The sequence below is a fragment of the Typopeltis vanoorti genome, chromosome 4, assembly GCF_054136105.1.
Source record: "Typopeltis vanoorti isolate ZY-2024b chromosome 4, IOZ_Tvanoo_1.0, whole genome shotgun sequence".
Classification (NCBI taxonomy): Eukaryota; Metazoa; Arthropoda; class Arachnida; order Uropygi; family Thelyphonidae; genus Typopeltis; species Typopeltis vanoorti.
The window spans coordinates 15,501,579-15,526,938 of NC_143552.1; the positions used below are offsets into that span (position 1 = coordinate 15,501,579).

A 25,360-nucleotide genomic window follows, 5' to 3' on the forward strand; every position below is an offset into this window, starting at 1 on the left:
AATAATCACTACGGAAAAGCCATCCAAAGCTTCTACATACCTGACATAATAAAGAAACTGTCATTCAATGAGAAAAGCCTAGGTACCTACAAAGAGCTTAAACTCGGAGTATATAAATATTACAGCGAGGCTGAAAATTGGTGAAAAATTATATTCTCTCTCTCTCTCTCTCTCTCTCTCTCTCTCATATCCAAATCCACACTCTTGCAAAAAAGCAGCAGTAGTCTGTGGGCACATGTACTCTCCTCTACACATTAACCAAAAAAAAGCATTTATATATATATATATATATGTAATAAAATAAAAAACTCAGTTAACGACTTTTTATTCCCTTATAGGTATTAGGCGATGCCATTTTAGCCTTATCTAATTATTATTATTATTATTATTATTATTACGGGCAACTCCAAGGGGTCCTTAGACTCATCGAGAGAGGCCCTAAACATCATGTCAAGAACAACTATTCAACATCCACACATTATGTATCATACTTTGCCTTGAACTCGTTCTCAGTCATGGCACCCACAATAGACTCTGGCAATTCATTCCACTCATTCGACTCTGGATCCTCTCCACCTCCTCCCTATCAAGAAGAAACCCTGGCGCCCAGATCTGGGTACAGTACTCAAGATGGGGTCTTATCAAGGCTCGATATAGTGGAACAATAACTTGTTTGTCTCTGCTCGTCAAAGTATTCTTCAGTAACCAAGTGATTTGATGAGCTGGTTTAGTCACTTTTGCAAAGTTCCCCCTAAACTTCAACTCTTTATCCACCAATATTCAATCTCCACTGGTAGCCAATCAGAGATAGCTTGCCCAAGGCTATCATTAATTAATCGGCATGCGGTGAAGAGATGGCTCAAGTGTCGCCATTTCGTGGTCTTCATTTTTATTTATTTATTTATTTATATAAGTTTCCAAACGCTTACATATAAATAGTTAAATCAACACCTAGTTTGTGATAGATATTGAAACAGAACCACGAAATCATCGCCATCTATCGCCTACTAAATTCAAAATCAAGTCTTCCTTCGTGCAGTCAAGCCTTATGGCCTCAGTGGATCTGCAAATGCAGATCCACTGAGCTATACAAGCTCTGTATATACTAATAATAAACTAACGCCTTTTATTCCCTTACTCAGATATGCTGTGCAGAAGCTTCGAGAAAGAAAGCTAAATTACCACCCGAACAAACCAACATAATTATTTTTATTGTTATTATTGATTCAAAAAATAATCTTAAAAAAGTGAAAGAAATCCATTAAGCCTTCCTTACGTATAACAAAATAATCAACTGTAAATATGATTTGTGAATTAAAATGAACTACAGACTGAAAGAAATGTAAATGACAAAAACAAAAAAAGGAATTATGTAAATGTAAATAATTTCATATTTATATAAAATTATTCCACATCCAGTACCGTTAATATAAAAATCTCTCTCTCTTAACACATTAGATGAATCATTGTAAATATATGGGGAAAGTGCAAAATACATTATTATTATTATTATTATTATTATTATTATTATTATTATTATTATTATTATTATTATTATTATTATTATTATATACACATTTAATTTAAATAAGATATTCATTTTAACATTATGTACTGAATATTTGTAATGAAAAAAAAATGTAATAGTAATACTTCAGTCGTACATTTCTAAATAATCTCTATATGTGAAGATGATAATAAACTTTGTCAAAAAATTATGTTGCAATGTTTGCTAACAGGTTTGCCCTGTTAGCAAAAACACTATTATAGGTTTGATACTAGCCTTAGAATACAAATTCATCTAGATTTTTGTCAAACTGATACTAGCAAGTCTATCTGCTAGACGCACGAGAAGAAATGCTGTTATAGGCTCGATTATAGTCGTCGAGTAGAAGACGTTTTTAGAAGGATTAGTAGATTCTCAAGTTAGTTAAACTCTGGGAAACAAGTAGAACGTTTTATCTTGGATAAGCGCGATTGTAGCTGCGCATCTCAGAAATATCAGCCATAGAACAGAAATTCTAGCTAAAGATGCAATTGATAGTTCTGAGATATTAAATAACCCAGGATATCCCAGAGTCTGTACAATAACAAGACAACTAGAATGGTTGTTTCTTTACCTTACATTAAACATTTTACAGATAAAATGAAATAATAAATAATAATCCTGGACGTTTAAAAGGTGTGGAAGATTGTTTCAGAGGTCTTATCATCATAAATATTTAAATATTTTGTAGTGGTCAAAAGGCAGCTTTCCAGCCGTATCGTTTTAAAACTTTTGCTATTTTATCCATGTAGCTCAGTGGAAGTGATGTATCATCCTCTGCGCTAGACTCCCAAAGATAGACTTATAGTTCAAGTCTAGTCCCCGCCAAAGGAGCTTTCTCTAAGCCTTTCTTCGACTGGTTCCCAGCTTAAACGTCCAAAATATTTATGATGATAAGATCTCTAAAACAATCTTCCCCACCTCTTTAACATCAAGGAATGTACAAATCTCCACTGGCAACCAATCAGAGATAGCTGGTGAAAGGCTATCACTAATTAAACAGCAAGCAGTGAAGAGAATGACTCAACAAGTGCCGCCATCTTTTGGTCCCTAGCCCTAAAACAATATATTTAATGTCTGAAATAGTGTGAGTTCTACGTTTGATTTTCTTGAGAGTGCAGGACGAAAAATCCGAGTTTCCGGGAGAAAAATCCGCCTGTGTGTGCCAGAGATCGACTCACTCTGGAAGCGGTCGAAAAAAAGGCTTAAAAAATATCCTCTAGTCGCCTAGTATATTCGAAACCCAGTCTTTCTTCTTGTGATCAAGCGCCGAGGGGTGTAAACGCAGATCCACTGAGCTACAGGCTCTCTCTCTCATATATATATATATATATATATATATATATATATATATATATATATATATATATATATATTATTATTATTATTGTTATTATTATTATTATTATAAAGAGACTGTATAGCTCAATAGAAGTGACGTTTGCACTCTACGGCGCCTGACCACACGAAGAAAGGATTTGGTGGTTCAAATCTAGTCGCCGACTAGAGGAAATTTTTCTAAGCCTTTTTTCGGCCGGTTCCCAAGTTAGTCGATCTCTGGCACTGGATAGCGGGTTTTTCGTCCCGTAAACTCAAGAAAATCGACCATAGAACCCACACTATTTTCAGACATTAAAAATATTGTGTTAGGGTTAGAGACCACGAGATGGCGGCACTAGCTTGCCGCCTTCTTCACTGCATACCGATGAATCAGTGATAGCCTTGGGCCAGCTATCTCTCTGATTGGCTACTAGTGGAGATTGAACTGCCCACTCAGTCTCCAAGTTAGATAGGGTAAACGGCCCCGCCTACTCCCTATACGGGAACAACATAGGCGTTAGCTGATTTTTTTAATAATAATAATGATGATAATAAACTAACGCCTTTTGTTCCCTTATAGGGAGTAGTCGAGCCCTTTTCACTCCATCTAGCTTTTGGAGTCTGAGTGGGAAGTTCAATCTCCACAGATAATAACCCTGCAGAGATAGCTGGCCTATGGCCATCACTAATTATAGGTGGCCACCGATGAAGATACCTGCAAACAAATGTTGCCATTTCTTGGTATCTCACCAACACGATCTGTTATTGTCTGAAATAATGTGGGTTCTACAGTCGATTTTTTTTAGTTTAAGGAAGAAAAATCCCACTTGGCGATTCCAGAAATCAACTAACCTGGGAACCAGTCGAAGAAAGGCTTAGAAAAAGTTCCTCCAGTCGGCTACTAGACTTGAACTATAAGTCTATCTTTGAGCGTCTAGCGCAGAGGATGCACTCGTCACTTATACTGAGCTACATGGATAAAATAGCAAAAGTTTTAAAATGATACAGCTGAAAATCTGCCTTTTGACCACTACGAAATATTTGTGATGATAAGATCTCTGAAACAATCTTCCCCACCTCTTAAACTTCCAGGAACGTACAAAATCTTCCGTACTTGCTGCATTTGTTATGTTGGGCACGCAGGATTTCTTCATTTTTTACGGATTTCTTCAGATCGACCTGAAGAAATCCGTAAAAAATAACACTTCAAGGACGTCAAGGAAACACGTGCACATAAATTAGGACTGGTATTCTAAAACCAAAGAAAAACAGCAAATTCACTGGCAGTTGAATAAGGTGAGTAAAATTATATGATGTCCTATTCAATGTAATAAAACCGATGTCTCATCGTAAATTAGCTATGAGCAGCACGTATAAAAGGCCTGTGTAGTAATGAAATAGGCTATGAAATAAATTATACAACACACTGCAACAATGAGACAAGCGGCTGGCATCTTGCTACACTACTTTTTAACATCTAGTTCAAGTTTAATTTGAACAATAGCAGTTGTTAATTCAGAAATCTCTATGTGTATAGTTTTCTCTATTCCTTTCTTAATCTGGGGAAGTATACGTATGGTGTACAAAACTAGTAATTAAATAATGATTTCTTTAAAAGTTGCATGTGGTATTGGCTAGACACAAAACATGCGTCTCTGAACCCTTTGGCCATCTCTCCTTAATGAATCTATATCTGAATTCCAGGCAAAGAGACATGCACCCAATAATTCACATGAAGTCAGCTAAAGGCAAATAGAACAATAATTTACTTATTAGTTGTATCTTCACGCTATGTTTTCCTTTCTGTTAATTTTTAATAATTGCACTATAACCTATCAGCAACCACTAGCATCCTTAATCTTCTTATATGCAATCCTACTAATATGATGTTTAAACTTCAATGCTTTAGATCCGAATTTTGCAATTTTCCACATTTAAATGATATATAACCTTTTCTTCTCTGCCCACAATGCTAATCTTCTCCAGTCATATTGAATAATATAATTCTGAAAGTATATTTTGCAATAAAAATCTTTTGATCGCTTAGTACACAAGCCATCTAAAAGTTTTTAACTTTTAGAATGCTTGCATACTAACATCAATTTCACTTTATCTCTTTCACTTTATCTCTTTATCTACTTTATCTCTTTCACTCACCGTCTCAGAACCATCACACCCTCAATTATATCTACCTGCCATGGCCCAAATATAGCATCTTCGTATCATACAATTCCGTTTATCTCTTTGAGTTTCAAATACAACCTAATTCTACTTTTAATCTGCACACACAATACTACTCATTACTTGTCTCTCAGCACTATAACCCAGCAGTCAGTTCTCGTTGCAATCGACAAAATTATATTTTTAAGTTAGTTTATAAGTTCCTATGCTATCGTTTATTAATTTGGCACTTCTTTGACGGCGTTTCATCTTTTCTCACAGATTTAATCTTAATTCGATTTAAAGTTGTAATTGCCTTTGTTGGATCTTGTTAACTTATGATGTTGCTCTACTTCAAACGTAATTAATTACAATTAAACTTCACTTAATTCAATACTGTCCATTCCTGCTAATGCCTTTTATTCCTCTATAAGGGAATAGTCAAGGCCGTTTAAGACTATTTAACATTTTAGAGACTGAGAGGACAAAGATAACTGACCCACTATCGCTAATTATAAACGACGTCCCGTGAAAAGACGGCAGATAATGACGCTATTTCGTCCATAACTGAAATACCATATTTTTATTATCTTTATTATTAAAGAACGTGGATTCTACTGTCGATTTTGTTGAGTTTCCAGGAGAAAAAGTCCACCTGCCAGTGCTAGAGATTAACTAACTCAAGAACCGGTCAAAGAAAGAGTTAGAAAAAGTTCCTCTAGTTGGCGACTAAATTCGAAATATGAACTAAACACTATGGGTACAACGGCTACTTCCATAGGGCTATACGTTCATTCCCTTCTTTCTCGAATCATCTAAATTTATATCGCACTTGCTATGGGCTGTCTTGCCATTCTCTGTTTAAATTCGATTTTGCATTCTTCAATGAGCACATGTAGCATTTCTTGCAGTCGACTAATTTAGATCTAGTGAAACGTTCGTTCCTATCATGCCGCATTGTATTCAATAAGAATATAAATGTAATCAGTAAAAAAGTTCAATAAAAACTTATCTTTCTCAGCATAGGTAGCAATGTTTTTGAACTCCAAATCTTATAAATTTGTCTACTCTAGTCGATGTCAGCCACTTCTTCGCTTTCTTCCAAAACTGCAAGAACACAAGCTGGGGATCAACAACCATTTAATGTTCAGCTCAATAACCGAGCCAACTCCTCCTCCTCTTCTATCATTCTGTCAACCTCTGGTCTTTAGAAAAAACCTCACTTATTCTGCCTTATCTTAAGGTTACAATCTTTAGCAGACCAAGAAATATCTCAATAGATTCCATCTATTTTTTCCTAGCAATCCTGCTAATATGATATTTAACCTTCAATGCTTTAGATCCGAATTTTGCAATTTTGCAATAGCGCCTCCGTAGCACAAATGGAAGAACGACGGTTCGTTGCGCCCTTCGATTAAAAAAGGCCAAAGTGCGATTCACGTCATGACGGTAGGAATCTTTATATGGACTTTTTAAATTGAAGGTGAGTTAGCCGATCTCATACGGAGGTAACAGGGTTTTTTCTCCCTGAAACTCGGGTTTTTCATCCCGCATACAGACAAATAGGCCTTTTAGAAAACACGCAATTTACAGACAAAAATACTAGCTGTATAGTAGAGCTTTGGTGTAGTAGTGGAGGTGGAGTGTTGTATAGTAGGTGTCCTCCCGCGATGAGACATCGGACTCCTTGGAGTTGTCACTAATAATAATAATAATAATATTTTATCCACCTGACCTCTTTCCTACTAAAGTGTTGTAAACGAATGCGGCGCCATTGTAATAATGTGTTTTTTTTATTACTTGTAATGTCTTTTGCTCTATACTTTCTATATTATCTATATCTTCATAAACCATTATTCTATTTTAGCTGGGCGCGCTTTCTCTCTCTGAATCTTTCTTGCTTATATTATTACATACTATGTTTATCTACCCTTCGCATTGCGAGTTTTATGCCTGAGATACATCACCATCATCATCAACTAACGCCTATTTGTTCCCGTATAGGGAGTAGGCGGGGACGTTTACCCTATATAACTTTTGGAGATTGAGTGGACAGTTCAATCTCCACTCATAGCCAATCAGAGAGATAGCTGGCCCAAGGCTATCACTGATTCATTGGTGCGCAGTGAGTGGACAGTTCAATCTCCACTCGTAGCCAATCAGAGAGATAGCTGGCCCAAGGCTATCACTGATTCATTGGTTCGCAGTGCAGAAGGCGGCAGCCTGAGATACAAGAAAATTTATTTAATTTAGACTGCGCCACTAATATCATTTAGTTAGCATAAAACTCAATAATACGGCTGGCAGATTTCTCTCTCTAACACATATTCCTTCAATAAAACTTTACGCAAACAGTTGTGGTCTATTCTTTTACTTAACTTTACGCTTCGGCTATATCACTTAGTTTCCCGCTCAAAAGTCTATTTATTTAGGAACAGTGCAGTTGTAAAAATAAACAAACAGGCATTAGGGAGTTTGCTTTTTCTATCCATTTATAAAATCTTTAGCATAAATTAGAACCTTTTTACTTCAACAATAATTAATCTCTTTAACTCAAAAACTTATTTACTCTCTGCTTACAATTTTCACTTATTAAACTCCTAGTTTACTTGCAAAGAGGTTAACTATCTGTTAAGTTACTTTTACAAACGTTATATCAACTTCAAATATGCCAATTGATTCTCTTAATGACAATTCTTACTACTATTAAATAATCTCTTAAACATCTATATACAACCTACTATGAGAAGGCAAATACAAAAGACTGCATCGCACATTCAGTCAAGCCTTTCACTAGTCTTATGGCATTTCTTTCATTCTCAGATTTTGAGCTTCCTCATTAATGTCTGACTTCAGTAATATATCTCAACGGGAAAATAGTGGGCTGTGAACTACGACCGGCAAAAGGTTGTTCTCCCACGGCGAAAAAGAAAAACTTCCGAGCAAAGTTGCTTAGGGCAATTTGCATCGCCTTTTCTCCTCTGCTTTGGCTCGCCGAAAAAGCCTGGACAACTTCCGTCTTCAACAGTTCGAACAGCCATCTCCAATGACAGTAATTGCCGCCAACTGACTCTCTTATGGACTCCCGAATCTGTTCCCTCTCTCTCTGGCGATGACTGGAAACCTTTCCTTCTTCGGGAACGTCTGGTAGCCCTCGCTCTCTGTCCTGGACTGGAACCGGGAAGCCTTTTATGCTTGGATCACTCCCTTTTTATTATCCTTCTCTGAGACATCGCACGAAGTTTGTAACCCCCGAAGAATTCGGCATGATTCTTTCATCTTAAGTTTCAAGTTCGGTCCGCAATTTGTTCTGTTCTGTGCTATCTTTTGATTGTAAGTTGCAGGCCATCGAAAAGTTTTTTGAACCTTTCAGACTGACTTCGGAGGTGTTTACGTGCAGAGCTGGTAAGCCTTTCAGGTACATACAAAATTTCATAACAACCTTTCTTATGCCGCCATGTACATCTATTACATACAGCTCCGGCGGCAAATATATATATATATATATAAATCAGCTGCCCACTCAGTATCCAAAGTTAGATAGTGCTAAAAGGCTTCGCTTACTCCCTATATATATATATACAGGGTGTTCGGGATAAATTTGACATATTTATAATTAATTATATTTTTCCGTAAGTTACATGTATTAACACACACTTCTCTTCATTTAAAAGTTTGGACCCTTCTTCATTCACATACAAGATGTCAGAAAGGATGGATAGCTGGAACCCACCTGAATCATGGAAGAGAATAACTTGTATCATGATGATTCGTGCCCGCCATCAAAATAAGGATATTACGACTGCTGCCCAATGCTCCCTGAATACAGTAAAAACAATCAGGCATGAACTAGAGATTTGCAATGGTGACTACGAGGATGTAGCAAGAAGAAAGATCCCTAGCAGACGATCTGATTGCGTTCGTACAGCAGAATTCCTCGCAAATCTGCAGGAACAGGTGTTGAAGAACCCTGGCATTGGAATTCGGGCTTTGTTCGTGGAGTTGCTAACTGTAGTCAAGCCCTGGATAACAAGGGTAGCCAATGGTAGGCCGTATGTATGGCAGCAGGATTCGGCCCCTTGCCACACCTCTGGGAAAAGTCAAAAATGGTTGTCTGAAAATTTCTACGACTTCACCAGTCCAAATGTTTGGCCTCCAAACTCCCCAGACCTTAACCCCATGGATTATTTTGTATGGGGCGCAGTTGAAAAAGACACCAATCGCACTTCCGGTAATACAAAAGCCCAGTTAATGGATAAAATTAAAACAGTTTTTGCGGCCCTTCCCAGGGAGACTGTAGCATCAGCTTGTTCGAGGTTCCGAAGCAGAATTGAAGCTGTGATCGATGCTAATGGTGGTTATTTTGAGTAAATCTTGTTGATAGTATTGTAATTAACTCTGCCTGGAATGTTTTTTTGTCAATTCATTAAATTTAATAGATACAAAGAAGATTTTCTTTTTCCTTACGAAACTGTCAAATTTATCCCGAACACCCTGTATATTCTACAATGTTTCTTTCCAATTCGTCATGACAACGGATGTTAAATCTATCCCAAAGGATTGTATGACTATGATTTTCAACATCAGAGTCGGCCGAAAAAAGCATATGGCTGGATAAAGCACTGGCACGTGATCTCTGGTAAGCGATGTCCCTCCTGTGCTCCTACATGCGCAATTCAATAGACTTATCCGTCTGGCCAAAGTAAGGAATGTCGCAGTCACACCATATCTTATACACACCGGGATATTTTTGATTGTGGTGACTAGGCTTCGGACGTCTCACTAGAGAGCGAATCATGGAAAGCAGAGTAAATAAAGTTCTAATGTTATATTTTTTAAGAAACTTGGCTAATTTTTGAGAACTGAGCTTATGTATGGTATAGATATATTGCCTTTAAGATTATTCTTTTCTTCAGTATGGCGACTAGGAGGATTAAAAAGGAATTTTTTTAGTAATTTTTTGAGAATAACTATTCAGTTTGAAAGTTGATCTAAGAAAATTGATTTCTTTACGAAGTTCATCTGGGTCGTCAAAAAGAGAGCGAGCTTTATGTCCCAAAGTAGAAATAATTCCAAGTTTCTGAAGAGGGAAATGATGGGACCGACTATGGAGATATGTGTATGTTTCCTGTACATCGAAATTTTAAGTTTTTCAGAAGAACGGGTCAGTTTTATGTCCAGAAAAGGCAGGAAACCATTAGTTTCAAACTCAGCCGTAAATTGGATATTCAAGTGTTGACTACTGAGATGTTCAAGGAAATCTATAAGAGAATCACGTCCATGGCTCCAAATGAGGAAAATGTCGTCCACATATCGTTTCCAAATTATAGATGCTAAGGAATAGGAAGAGATAACTTCAAAATCTTCCAGATAAATGTTGGCAAGTACAGGAGACAGTTTCCTGTACTTGGTCCCATTGCTAGACCATGATTTTGCTTGTAGATGGTGTCTTGAAATCAAAAGTATGCAGACTTACTTATTGCAAGTCTGGATGCAATGAGTAAGTCTCATTGCATTCAGTGCTTTCATCTCCTTTATCTCCTGTTCTTGCGAACATTTATCTGGAAGATTTTGAAGTTAAAGCTATCCCTTCCTATTCCTTGGCACCTAGAATTTGGAAACGATATGTGGACAACATTTTCCTCATTTGCAGCCATGGACGTCATTCTCTCCTGAATTTCCTTGAACATCTCAATAGTCAACATTCGAATATCCAATTCACGGCTGAGTTTGAAACTAATGGTTCCCTGCCTTTTCTGGACGTGAAACTGACCCGTTCTTCTGAAAAACTTAAAAGTTCGATGCACAGAAAACCTACACACATCAACAGATATCTTCATATTCAGTCCCATCATTTCCCTCTTCAGAAACTTGGAATTGTTTCTACTTTGGGACATAGAGCTCACTCCCTTCTTGACGACACAGATGAACTTCATAAACAAATCGATTTTCTTAGATCTAATTTCAGACTGAATGGTTATTCTCAAACATTACTAAAAAAATCCTTTTTAATCCTCCTAGTTACCATACTGAAGAAATGAATAATGTTAAAGACAATATATCTATACCATACATAAGCTCAGTAAATTAGCCAAGGTTCTCAAAAAATATAACATTACAACTTTATTTACTCTGCTTCCTATGATCCGCTCTCCAGTGAGCCCTCCAAAGCCTAGCCATCAGAATCTAAAATATCCCGGTGTGTATAAGATATGGTGTGACTGCGACATTCCTTACTTTGGCCAGACGGATAAGTCTATTGAATTGCGCATGGAGGAGCACAGGAGGGACATCGCTTACAAGAGAACACGTGCCAGTGCTTTATCCAGCCATATCCTTTTTTCGGCCGATTCTGATGATGAAAACCATAGTCATACAATCCTTTGGGATATCTAACAATATTTTCCGTTGCCATGACGAATTGAAGAGAAAAATTGTAGAATCTAGAGAAATCATCCTCAATCCTGTACAGTTAAATAATAACTTAAGCTATACCCTCCCAGACTGTCATTCTGCTGTGATCAAATACTAGCGCCACGAGATGCTATACTCACGCACTCATCCAACAACATGGCCAACGAAGGAACAGCTTTGAATACGTTAACTACAACGTTTTCACGTTAAATATGTATAGGGACTTTCCTGTGCTGTTCACAGTTTTTATCTTCAATGTTTAATGTTTTTTTCTTTTCTGTTATAAAAACACCTGAAGAAGGCTGTAAAAATCCGAAACTAGTCGTGTGATATTATTAAACCTTTTTCCTTTTCTCTCGGTTTATATCATTCAATTCTTTTAAAAAATATGTTTAGCAACTGAGTAAACGAACCTCCATGCATATATATATATATATATATATATATATATATATATATCGGGTTTTTCGTCCCGTAAACTCAAGAAAATCGACCGTAGAACCCACATTATTTCAGACATTAAATATATTGTGTTAGGGTTAGGGACCACGAGATGGCGGCACATTTGAGCCGTCTCTCTTCACTGTGTACCGTTTAATTAGTGATAGCCTTGGGCCATCTATCTCTGATCGGTACCAGTGGAGATTGAACTGCCCACTCAGTCTCCAAAAGTTAGATAGTGCTAAATGGCTTCGCCTAATACCCGTATACGGGAATAAAAAGGCGTTAGCTGATTTGATTTGATTTGATTTGATATATATATATATATATATATATATATATATATATATATATATATATATATATATATTAAAATAGCTTGGTATCTTTAACATTTATTATACTCAAGGTAAAATACTTTCTACACACACACACGCACACACACACACACACACACATATATATATATAGAAAGTTTTTTAACTTGGACTATGTTAAAGATACCAAGCAATTTTATAAGCTAGGTTTTAATCTTTTATTTCCCAAGTAAGCAAACAGACAAGTAAATCAAGTTTGCACCTGCACGTAGTGCAAGTCTGAGGCAACTCGTGTAAAGGTGGAGTAAGGTCCGATCACTCTCCTTAGTATTTTTCTGCAAAGCACATCCCCTTGCTGAGATGTATGATGCTATGCATTAAAGGCAAGGGTCACTACCCAGACCGGTTTCGACCTTTATTGAGGTCTCATCAGTGGGAACCAGACCATAAAAATGCCAAGTGTGAAGTAATGTAGAGCTTATAAATTTTCCCTAAAGAAGTTGCCACAAGGTACTTTGACCTTATTGAAGAAATATCTCCGGATGACAGTAAGATGCAGAAAGTTTTTTAACTTGGGTATACTATGTTAAAAATACCAAGCAATTTTATAAGCTAGGTTTTAATCCTTTTTTCCCAAATCAGATCAAAGCATATCCTATACATTTCAGTAGGCAAGAGGTCAGGGGAATAAAATTGAAGGAATCGATGGAGATATTTCTTGGTCCGCTAAAGGTTTGCCTCCATAGCGCAATTGTAAGACCACGGTAGGTTGCACCCTTCGATTAGAAAAGGCCTAAATTCGATTCCCGTTGTGAAGGGAGGAATCTTTATATGGCCTTTTTCATTTGAAGGTGAGTTAGCCGATCTCATATTGAGGTAGCAGGGTTTTTACTCCAGGAAAATAGGGTATTTCATCCAGCATACAGACAAATCAGCCCTTCAGAACACACGCAATTTACAGACAAATCAGCCCTTCAGAACGACACAATTTACAGACAAAAAATACTTGCTGTAGTGGTGGGTGTGGGCAGTAGATGTCGTTGATGTAGATGATGTAGTAGAGGTTCGGTATAGTAGTGATGACTGGTGGGTGTCCTCCCGCGATGAGTCTTCTGACTCCTTGGAGGTGTTACGAATAATAATAATAGGTTAGTAATTGGAAGGGGATAAATCATTCGATGCTGTTGGCACACTCTCCCTTGATGAGTCTTTGGCTCCCTGGAGGTGTCACATAATAATAATAATAATAATAATAATGATGATGATAATAATAATAATAATAATAATAATAATAATAATACAGGGAGTAAACGAGGCCTTATATATATAATCCATTTCTTTCTTTCTTTCTTTCTTTCTTTTATTTCTTGAATTAGCCGAGTTCTTTCCAACTTCATTCTTTCATAAAACACAGCAAAGCAAATTATTACACGTAGCACATCCAAACACCTACTCACACAAACCTGATGTATTGAAAACTTTCCTTTTCCACCTGGAGGTATCCGAAAAGTTGACACAATCGGTGAAGAGAATTCATACAATAAGTTAATATAATATAAATAATACTATTAAATAAGGAATTACTTTACAAAGTTATAATGAACATTACTTATTTCTTTTCCTGTTTGCTTTGTGTTAATTTTGATCATGTTAATTTTAATACTGCATAAATGAAAGTGTTTTTATAGCATCAGTTTAAACTTAATGTATAATGCAGTGTAGTATTTACTTTCTTCGTTTATGTGATATAGGTGCACTGATTTTCATGCTAGTTATACGTTATTTGTATTTGTGTAGGGGATGAGAGAAAATGGGGGGGGGGGATACATTATGCTATGTGGCGTATTTCCAGATTCAACAAGTGTACATTTTTGTGACTATCCAACATGGCGTCTAGCTGTATAGTTTTTCCAATATGGCGCATGTGAGGGACAGCGACACATCTCTTTGGTTACATAACAAATTAGGAACCAGTAATGACCTATGGTTGGGTGGCTCAATTTGTTCACAGCTAAATCAAGATGTTCTTAGGAATATTAGAGAGTGTTTCATTGATTTGCAGCCTCAGGTTAAATTAAAACTTTTATTATCATTTCTGCACATTCCAAGGCGGAACGTCGAAGAGGTAGGTACGTCTTCCTTGCTTATTTCGCAGTAGTTGGTATTTATTATTCACAGCATATCACTAGATGGTGATCTTTCTTACGTTAAATATAATTTTTCTGCTCGAAAGGAAATGAAAATTATATGAAATATGAATCCGCTATGTGTACGATATATACTGCATACAACTACTGATAGCTGCATACAACTATCAGTGGTACCGGCACTTCATAACGTGCCGACCGTATGGTTCGAAATCATTATTACTATTACTTTACACCTCCAAGAAATTCAAATACAAGAAATTTGAATCATGCATATTGCTTACTAAAATAAGAGATTTGTGGCGTCTCTGATCATACGAGCTGAAAGCCGGAATGCAGTAGCTCCTTAGATAACCGGCGCTTTTAAGAAATATTGCGGTCCATTGAACACAGAATGATGGAAAATACAACACGGGAAATAAAGAAAAAAATAAATAAAGCAAACAGTTAAATAGTATCTAATCTGTTTTGAGTTCTTTCCCTGCTAGCAAAATATAAACATTGTGCCACACGCGTGAGCGTAAAAGCTGTATAGTTTTGTATTATATGTACATTATACAAAATTTTATCTTGGGTGTTCCAGATTATAATCATTCTGATTTCTAGCATTTTAATTCTGTATGCCCTTGCCTTATAAAGTAGCATGCGAAGTGCAGTTGTATGTGCATGGCGTTATTAGTATTATTACAAGAAAGCTTTTCCATCGAAGATAATTAAAATTTTCAGATTTTGTAGAACTTAAAACGTTCCAGGTTTGTTATTTTTGAACATAAATTGATTTAGAAGACAAGAAAGACATTTGAAGGAGTTACTTTAGAAAAGTATAGAAGGAGCACAAATTGAAACTGTTAATGTGATAAAGAATATGCCCTTGATAACCTCAGAATAACAACATAGAATATTTTTAGGATTAGACAAGACTATATCAAACATCAACTTTCTATGCTACATATATGCGATACTATAATAGTACTACATACTGTATGCATTTAAGTTACCTCTGAACAGTTGCTTCCAAATTATTTTGTTTGTGAGGATTTCAGTATTGATAGACTCACTGTATCGGTGCGCCTACATCATGGTCCTCGTTCCTTTTGTCATGCTGATATCAAACACCTTTAGCTAAACTTTTCTGTCATTCAGTGATCATATACCACCTTAGATTAGCTCTGCTCACATACTGCTAACAATGTCACGCTTCAATTTTAACATGATTCTGCTATTGATATCTGTCCATTCTCTAATTTTTCTCAGAAGCCTCATATCTTTAGTCTTTTATCAGCTGCTTTATTCCTAACCTAACTCTCACATCCATAAATTAAAATTTATTTGAGCACTGTCTTGTATACTGCTGGTTGTAGTGTTTTGGCTATTTTCTTACTTATTTCATATAAATTTATTCAGCTGGCTATCTTTGATTCTTCTGTTATGCATTTCCAAATTTTATTTCCCATCATCACAAAACATTGTCTAAATAGCTGAAATATTTTACATGTTCCTTAGATTCTCCAGTATGAATGAAATTGATATTTTAGATGTTTCTGCTCATTTTTCACGTTGTTTTGTCTTTCATTGCTGACTTTTATGCCAAATTTGTTACAGAAGTAATTCAATTTAGAATCCTGAAGTTAGTATTTATTCAGCAGTATCATATCATCTTCTAAAATGTTGATATTTTCACCTTTGATATCAGGTTTAATGTCATTTTGCTTCACAATGTGTGATCCATATAGATGATAAAAACACAATCTTATATCTGATTTTACATAATCAAAAAATATCTTTCTATGTCACTTCCATTTCTAACAGTGATTTACCGCTTATGATAGGCTGTTATATTCTTTACACATTTCAGGTTTCTGATGGCTTTTTCTCTCCTAAGTATTACTATGTATTCATGATTGCATTCCTCTTGAATACTTACTACCACTGTTATGTCACTCACATTTCACAATCTTTCAAAGTACAACTCTATAGGAGAGACAATAATAAAATAAATTATTCTTAATATGAAATCATATACTTGTTTTTATCTTTTACCATAAGCATATGAAGTTTCCTTCATAATGTGATCCATATAGATACTGCATGTTCTTTTCTCACACCTGATTTTACATCAAACCATTTTCCTGTACCTCCTTCAATTCCAACTACTGACTTATTAATTAAATGTAGACTGCATATCACTCGGTTAAGCAAGTTTGAGTGCAGTTAGTAGTTGGAAGGGATCAATTGTTTGATGCTGTGACAACAGCATTCCCTCAATGAGTCTTTGGACTCCCTGGAGGTGTCACATAATAATAATAAAAATATCACTGTTTACAATGTTCCATTACACGATATAATTATAGCATTTTGAATTGCTTTTCTCTTAGTTCCTTGTCATATGCCTTTTTTAGATCTACGAAATTAAACTACAGATCCTTGTTATATTCCCATGATTTTTCAGTTTTGAACCCAGCTGGTTCCAAGTTTCTTTCCAACAATTTTTGTTAGCACCTTAGGTCTGCTTGCATAAGTTGTTGAGTTTGGGAAAATCTTTTTGGAAAAGTCATTATGGAAATTACTCTGCAACTCACATTTAGTTTTATTTCCCTCTTTTTGGATGGCTGCCATGAGAGTTCTACTCTAGTCATCTGATTCTGGATCTTCAGACCATGCCTTCTGAATTATGCAGTACATCAACTGTGAACCTCCATTCTTGAGCATTTCTAGTTGATAATATCTACTCCAGCTTCCTTTTCGCATTTCAGATTTTTGAAGACTGTTTCTACCAACAAGTACTCTTGATTATATATATACACACACTCATGATCATTCCTCTTGAATATTTTGTATTATGGTTCTGTGACTTCTTGTTTCATGTAAATCTTTCAAAAATAATTATTCCAAACATTAAGGATGTCCTTATCTTCAGTTTTCAAGTTACCTTTATATCGTTGAATGATTTTACAGTACTCTTTCCTCCATTTTTAGCTTTCTCAATAGCCTCTTGAACATTTTGTAAGCTTTCTAACATTTAACTTCTGATTAAGTCCACCCAAGACTTTTAGCTTCTAGTTAAACAAGTCTTTCCATGACTTTCGTTTAGCTACTTTTACACACTGCTTTTTTCTTACATTTCCCTCTGTATTCCCTAACAGCATATGCCAGTTTGCTTGTAGTTTTGAACATGATTTCTTCTTTTTTCATAACTGCTTTAACTTCTTGAGTGTACCATGAAGTGCCGATTTTTCTATCCTTGTAGACAATTTCACTGCATATGGCTGAATCATTCTGTCAATGTTTTCCTGTCTCTCAAAGGTTCAGTTATTATTTTCAAACTTTCATTTTCCCTTCACTACATTTCTCCTTTGAAAGCTGCTCAACTTTGATTATTTTAAAAATCTTTCAGTTTTATTCTGCTTAACTAATGATGATCACTTCCTATTTCAAGTCCTCTGTATACTCTGATGTTCCCTGGCATGAAAATGTCACTTTCCACAATAACATAATCAATGAGAGAGAAATCCAGCAAGTACTTATTATTAGCTTTGCTCTTTCTTCCAGATTTTCTCAGCACATATCTCTGGTATTCATCTCCTGATCTGCTGTTTAGATCTCCAATAAGGACTGACTTTTCATTTTTTTTCTTTGTGTCAGCTGCATTTTGTAATGTCTTGGAAAAATTCCTCCACATGTTGTTGACTTAGTAGAAACATTTTTGGGACCATAGGCACAAATAAGTCTCATTGTACTCCTACTTTTCCACATTTATGGCTTTGAATAGCTTTCTTTCCCCTCAAGTAATAATATGTATGTCTGTTTGCATTTCTCTCGAATCTTTTCTAGTAATGTTTTGTCACTGTTTGTTCATTTAACAGTCTTTCATAGTTATTACTATAGACATCTAGAATATCTTTAGTTTCAGTTTTCATGTCACCTTTATCATCTTAGATTTTTTTACATTACTATTTTCTCTGTTTCTATGCTTTTTTTCAATAGCCTGCAGAACATTTTGTTACTTTCCTGATATTTATCTCCTATGTTCTCACAGCATTCTTCTCATGAGTTTAGTTGCTACTTTTTGCACATTGTTTTTTTCTGTAATCTGCCTACTTATTTGCTAGGAACTTTTGGCATGCAATCTTCTTTTCTCAGACTGCTTCTTTAATTTCTTATGTCCACCAAGGTGTTCTAGTTCTTCACGCTATACCTCCCTAACTGAATAAGCAATGTTTTCTTGAAAGTTTGCCATTGAGACTCTTAAGGTTTGGTTCCTATTTTTCAAAATGTTTCATGTTTTCTTGAATAACACGTTGTATAGCTAAGTCTACAGTTCATGTGTAAAAGCTGCTCACCTTTAATTCTTTTTAAAGCTTTTTTGCATGTTGTGTCTTTAATGCGATATTCATTTTTATCCCACTTTAAACTAAGTGATGATCACTTACAATTTCGAATTGTCTGTATACTCATGTCCTGAAACAGCATTAAAATTTCAGTATCAACAATAACATAATCATTGAGGTATTTTTTGTGTCTTCTCGTCACATGAACTTGTGGACATCTTTATGTTGGAACGTTGCATTAGTAATCACTTCATATCCTAAATAGAAATAAGCAGCCACTTATTATTAGCCTTGTTTTCTTCAGATTTTCTTAGTATATATGTCGGGTATTCATTTTTTGTTCTGATGTAGTGATAGGAACCTACCTGAAAGGATGTGTGTTTTGCATTATGTGATATTAAGGTAAATAATGCAAAGTCATTTGCCTCTATATACAAGTAACCTAGTCGTGATGATACTTCACACCCAAACTTTCTTTGCTTACGCTTTGAGAAAGCATAAAACAAGGATGTGATTTAATAAATTAAAGATACCAAGAAATTATATACTTGGCTTAATCCTTTATCCAAGTGTAAGCAAACAAAGTTTGCACCTGAAGTATTTTCAGGACCGGGGCAACTCATATATGAAGCTAATGACTTCACATCACTTGCCTTTATATCCCATAATGCAAAGCACATATCCTTGCAGACATATATCATGCTATGCATTATGTGAAGGGTCACTACCCAGACCGGTTTCGACCTTTATTATTATTCAGGCCTCCATGGAGTCAAAAGACTCATCGTGGGAGGTCCTTCCTAAGAAACACAAAGTCTATCAAGACTCATCAAGGGGGAGGCTCCCCTAAGAAACACAAAGTCTATCCTACCACAATTTAAACTCATTGACCATTCTCACTCTCACCACTCCCATCAGGCAATGCATTCCATTGTTCAACCACCCTCCATGAAAAGAAACCACTCCTCACCCTCTTGCTCACAGTTTCCTTTCGTAACTTCCAGGGATGGCTTCTTGTCATCACTCCTTCCCGCTGTTCAACCAAGCGAAAGAACTCCCCAGTGTCAACTCTGTAACCACCTCTCAACATTTTAAAAGTTTCAATCATATCACCTCTCTTTCTTCTATCAATAAACTCTGCAGTCCACATTCTCTCAGCTGATCCTCATAACTATCATTGTACAGTCCTGAAACCATCTTTGTTATCCGACTTTGTATCCTTTCCACAGTTAATTTATCCCCTTCAAATCCTGGGGACCAAATCTGAGAACAATAGTCCAAGTATGATCTGATCAGGGTCTTATACAACGGAATGATAACTGTTTTATCTCTGCAGGTCTGCATCCTTCTCATTATTGCAGCAATCCACTGTGTTACCTTCACCACCTTTGCAATATGTCCCCTAAATTTCAGGTTTCTATCAATCATCAGCCCCAGATCTCTCGTCTCCCCTACTTCCTCCAGTATAACTCCTCCCATAGAGTATGCAGCATCCCATCAATGTTTCCCAAACCTCAAGACCTTACATTTTGCTGCATTAAACTGACACCCCCCATTCATTTGCCCATCTATCTAGCTTATTCAAATCCTCTTGAAGGGTGCTGCATCTGCACTATTATTAATAATCCTTCCCAGCTTTGTATCATCTGCAAACAACTGAACATCCCCTTGCAGTCCACTGACAGTGTCATCAATATAAAGGTTAAACAATATAGGTCCCAGTACTGAGCCCTGTAGGACCCCACTTGTAACCCTCTGCTTCCTTGAAACTGCCCCACCATACACAACTCTCTGATACCTATCGGACAGCCAATCCTGAATCCAGTTGACCAATCTGACATCCAGACCCATGTGCTGCAACTTAAATATCAGCTTATTATGTGGCACCCTGGCAAATGTCTTTGCTAAGTCTAAGAAAATGACAGTATATGCCTTTTCCTCATCTAATGCTCTTGTAACTTTATCATAAAAGGCTGCATATTGCTAAAACAAGAGCGCCCCTTCACAAATCCATGTTGACTCTCACAGATAACATTACCCTCATCTGCCCAATGCTGTATACGGTCCTTCACTACTTTCTCCAAGATCTTACTGACTACTGATGACACACAAACTGGCCTATAATTAGACACTTCCAGTCTGCTACCATCCTTATGCAATGGCACTATCTTACCTTCCTTCCATTCCATGAGCACCTTTCCCGCAGCCAGTCTTTCATTGAAAAGCTTGGTCAAAGGCACTGTCAGTTCCCTAGCACATTCTCTCAAAACTGATGGTGAAATACCATCCAGTCCCATAGCTTTACTGACATCCAGAGTACTCAGTATTTGAAACACACTCTCCTCCTGTACCTGTAAACCTTGAACCTGCCCAATCCCTCTACCATTAAAACTAACTCCTCCAGGATCTTCTTCTTCTTCTTCTGCAGCTTCTCCCACTTAAGTGGGGTCACTGTTTCTTATGAGTCTCCTCCACACCTTCCTGTCTTGGGCTGTCACCACATCCAAGTTCTTCATCTTCAAGTCCTCTTCTACCAGCTCCCTCCATCTCTTCTTTGGCCGCCCACGCTTCCGCCTTCCTTGCACATCCATCTGCATGACCCTTCTTCCCACATATTCGTCCTCCCTCCTCATCACATGACCAAACCATCTCAACCTTGCCTCCTGTATTTTTGCTCCTAAGTTCGTAACTTTCACTGTTCCCCTGACATAGTCATTTCTCAGATGATCCTTTCTGGTCACACCGCACATCCACCTAAGCATTCTCATCTCTGCTACTTCCATCCTGCTAATGTTATTTTTCCTCAGGGCCACAGTTTCTATAGCATATGTCATAGCTGGCCTCACTACTGTCCTATAAATTTTGCCTTTCAGATTGATCGGCACCCTCTTATCACATAACACTCCAGCCATCTCCCTCCAGTTCCTCCAACCTGCTTGTATCCTGCATCCCACTTCCTTCTCACCTCCTCCATCTTCTTCCACTGTCGAACCTAAGTATCTAAAGTCTCTCACCTTCCTGATGACATTTCCTTCCAGCTCCAGGTCTGTCTCCTGGCCACCGCCCACTGCGCAACACATATACTCTGTCTTACTTCTGCTCAGTCTCATACCTCTCTCTTCCAGTACTTTTCTCCATCTTTCCAGTTTAGTTTCCGCTTCTTCTCTTGAATCTACACAGAGCAAGATCTCATCTGCATACAACATTGTCCAAGGTGCATCTTCTCTCACCTCCTCTGTTACCACCTCCATCACAATATTAAACAGAAACGGACTTAATGCTGACCCTTGATGCAAGCCAACTGTTACTTGAAAACTTTCAATTTCAAACTTTCTATTCCCATTTTTATCCCACAATATCATTCTCCCACAGTCATTTCTCATCCTACTGGCCACATATCTTAAAAAAAAAAAAAAAAAAAAAAATTCCGTAGGATTTTCTTTGGATCTTAGGGCCAATCTCTTCTCATATTCCAGTTTGTCTTCCTTACCATACTAGTCACTCTTCTGGCCTGTGTCTTATACTCCTCATGCATCTTCTCTTTACCTGTCTCATTATATCTCTTCCATAGTCTCTTTTTCGCATGCAATTCCTGATTAATATTGTTTGTCATCCACTTTAGTCCAAATTGTGTCCTCTTGTTCACTCGTGGTACAACTTACCATTGCTGCTAACAAATATTCTTTCATAATTTCCCATGCACTAATGATAACCTGGCCTTCAAATTCCTCCATCCATGAAGCTTCCCCAAGTTGACGTCTTAGACTATTATAATCATCTGCCCTATAATTCCACATCAGTTCCCGTCTCTTTGATACTCCTGCACGTCTATTCATTTTCCAAGTCAAAACCATATGGTCACTCTCTCCAACTGGTGGGAGAGATGTCATCTCAGTTATAAACTCTTCTGATGCTATAACCAAATCCAAACCTCTTGAACCTCTTGTTCCCTCTATTACATGTTGCCTAAGACATTTGTCCCTCAAGAATTCTAGAAATTCCATTCCCTTATTGCTACATGCATCTTCCTCTATCCAATTTATACTACTGTAGTTAAAATCTCCCACAACAATCATTCTTCTTGCACTTGCCAAACTCGACTGTCTAAATATTTCCTGGTCCCCACCCTCTGTGCTGCTGGGTCTGTAGCATCACCCCACTAAATATCCTGTCTTGCCTACCTCTACCTCACACCATATGCTTTCAAAATCATTAGTGCCACTGCCTTCCAAAGTCTCCACTCTTAGAGGACATAGGTCTTCACTTATCATAAGCAGTACTCCACCACCACGCTTTCCCTTCCTAGCCTGCCGAAAAATGCTGTACCCGGCGACTTCTATTCCTGTTATTTTATCCTCTTCTGTCAACAACGTCTCAGTGATCCCAATAATTTTTGGCCAGGCTGATGCTATCTGTGCCACCAATTCCTCTCCCTTATTCCGGATACTCCTGGCATTAGTATAAAATATATAAATGCCGTTATTTCTATACCTAGCATTATCCTCACTGGGCTCAGTGTTAGCTGATGTCATCCCCCTTCTCCCAAGTACCCATTACCACAAGAGGCCACCACTGCTACCATCCTCCCTGGGACACACTGACTTGTTCAGAACAGCAATCTCTCCAGATGCCTACGTCCTTCCTCATTCAAATGTAAGCGGTCTCTCGCATACAATTCCTCTCTGTCCTCAAATTCACTCCAAACATCCACATATTCCAGTCCTCTCTTGTCACACATTCTAGCTATTATGTCATTCAATATTGCTGCTCTTCTGCTCAGCTCGTCATTATCATACCTAGGCAACACACTATCTCTCTGTCTTCTTTCGTACCACCTCAAGCAAGAATCTCATATCTCTCGCTGCCCTATTTACACCACCACTCAAGTCATTTGTTCCCACCATCACAATAATCTCATCCACCCTTTCACCTCTCTTAACTGCCAAAGCCACACTTTCTGTCGTTCCTCTTGGTCCTATCTTGAACACCATGGATCATTGAGTCCCCATACATTATACCTCTTACCATTCCCTCTCTCCTATCTTTTCCATTTTTTCCTCTTCTTTCATTCCTAGACCTCTCTCATTCTGTCTCTCCTACCATTTCCATTCCCTCCTCTTCTAGCACTCCCATACCTCTCTCTCATCTCCTACTGTTTCCATTCTCTCCTCTTCTAGCACTCCCATACCTCTCTTTCTCCTACTCCGATTTGCCTTGCATTTATCTCTTCCATTCTCCTAACTCATCTTTCATACTTCTCCCATGACCTTCCACCTCCTCTTTCAGCTCCTCTATCTCCCTCTGCAGGTCAGTCACTCTTAATGGAAATTCACTCTCCCAAACAAAACCATCTCCTAAACTTTCATAGTCACTCATGCCTCATACACTATGAACTATTATTTTCTCATTCATATTTTTTTCTTCATTCTCTCCTATCACACTACTCGTCTTCCGGTATTCATTTCCAGTTCCTGGAGCAACAAGGTCGGCTATTGAGATATCTACTGCATTTATTTCCTCCCAATGTTATAAGAGCAGTTTACTGAGGTGAAAAAGTAAAGGGTTGCTCATCATAGGCCTAGAGTAGTTAGTATAGAGGTGCAAGAAAGCCTGACAGTATTAGGAGAAAGAAGAGACAGATAGATAGCACGAGAGATAGAGAAAAGGCCTCAGCTCTTTTATATCATCATATAGCCAAAGCCTATCAGTTTTCCTTTTTCACCATTTTCATATAGATGAACAACCAAAAGACCAATGGAAACTAAAGCACAAAAATTACTCATATCAAGGTGGTTAGCCCCATCTGGGTTAACTACCTTGAGTTGGCCTTCTCTGTCTGGGATTGCTCTCCAGTCATCCCTGCAATTAACTATAAGACTGCATTGAATTAAGAGGATTGAACTATTTAGAAAACAACCTCTCACAGTAAGAATAGACAGAATTTTATCCCCCCCCCCCGATGAATATTGCATAATCTGGGTGGTTTACACCATCTAGTCATAAATTTCATATCTCCTAGAATGCTTCTTTCTAAATATAAAAATTGTCTAACTGAACAATAAAATTTCCATGATACAATATTATAAAGCATTTGGATATCATATTGCTGGTTTTCAAATCCATCTTTCTTTCTAATCTTCCATAAATGGTATTTTAATTGATTAATTATAAAGACCAAAATTCTCTTCCCATTGCAGACAGGTGGTCGGTATTGCAAAAAAGTAATCTGTTCTGGTGTAAGCAGTGGAATGCCCAATGCATTCCACTGCTTACACCAGTGCATAATCTATTCCAAATATGCAGGGCAAAAGGGCAGCTGTAGAATCCATGTTCTGCTGTTTCCAATTGGTAACAGATGTCACAGATTGGATCTCTGAAGTTAAATTACCTCCATTTGATGATATTGACTGGAAGGCGGCCATATGCAATTATCTAAGCAAGATTCCTCTTCTCAGGGTATCCTTGGAACTTCAACAAGTCATGAAACAAAGTATTGTTGTCAGTACCTTACTGTTGAACTTTGCAGAAATTTCTCTCTTATTCTATGTAAATTTATTTATTTAGTTGACTTCCTACCACACCAGCTTTGTTGATTCTGTTGTCTATTTCCATATTTAATTTACCATCTTCACTAAACATCATGCCTAAGTAGCTGAAATGGTTCACTTGTTCTATAGGTTCTCCATT

The 25,360-nt window shown here is 37.1% G+C and overlaps 1 protein-coding gene across 3 annotated transcripts in view; it reads left to right on the forward strand.

The window, feature by feature from the left end:
- Window positions 1–14,100: 14,100 nt before the first annotated feature.
- The window catches only part of Nelf-A (Negative elongation factor A), a 165,316-nt gene continuing 154,056 nt past the window's right edge, over window positions 14,101–25,360 (forward strand). The window contains exon 1 of one of the 3 annotated variants that reach the window (XM_090391011.1): window positions 14,101–14,323. In XM_090391011.1, the coding sequence (XP_090247137.1) occupies window positions 14,114–14,323 (210 nt within the window). In that variant the 5' untranslated portion in view covers window positions 14,101–14,113. Of the gene's footprint in view, window positions 14,328–15,028; window positions 15,098–25,360 lie in introns of those variants that run through there. The other 2 variants (XM_090391013.1, XM_090391014.1) reach the window with 2 other exon arrangements.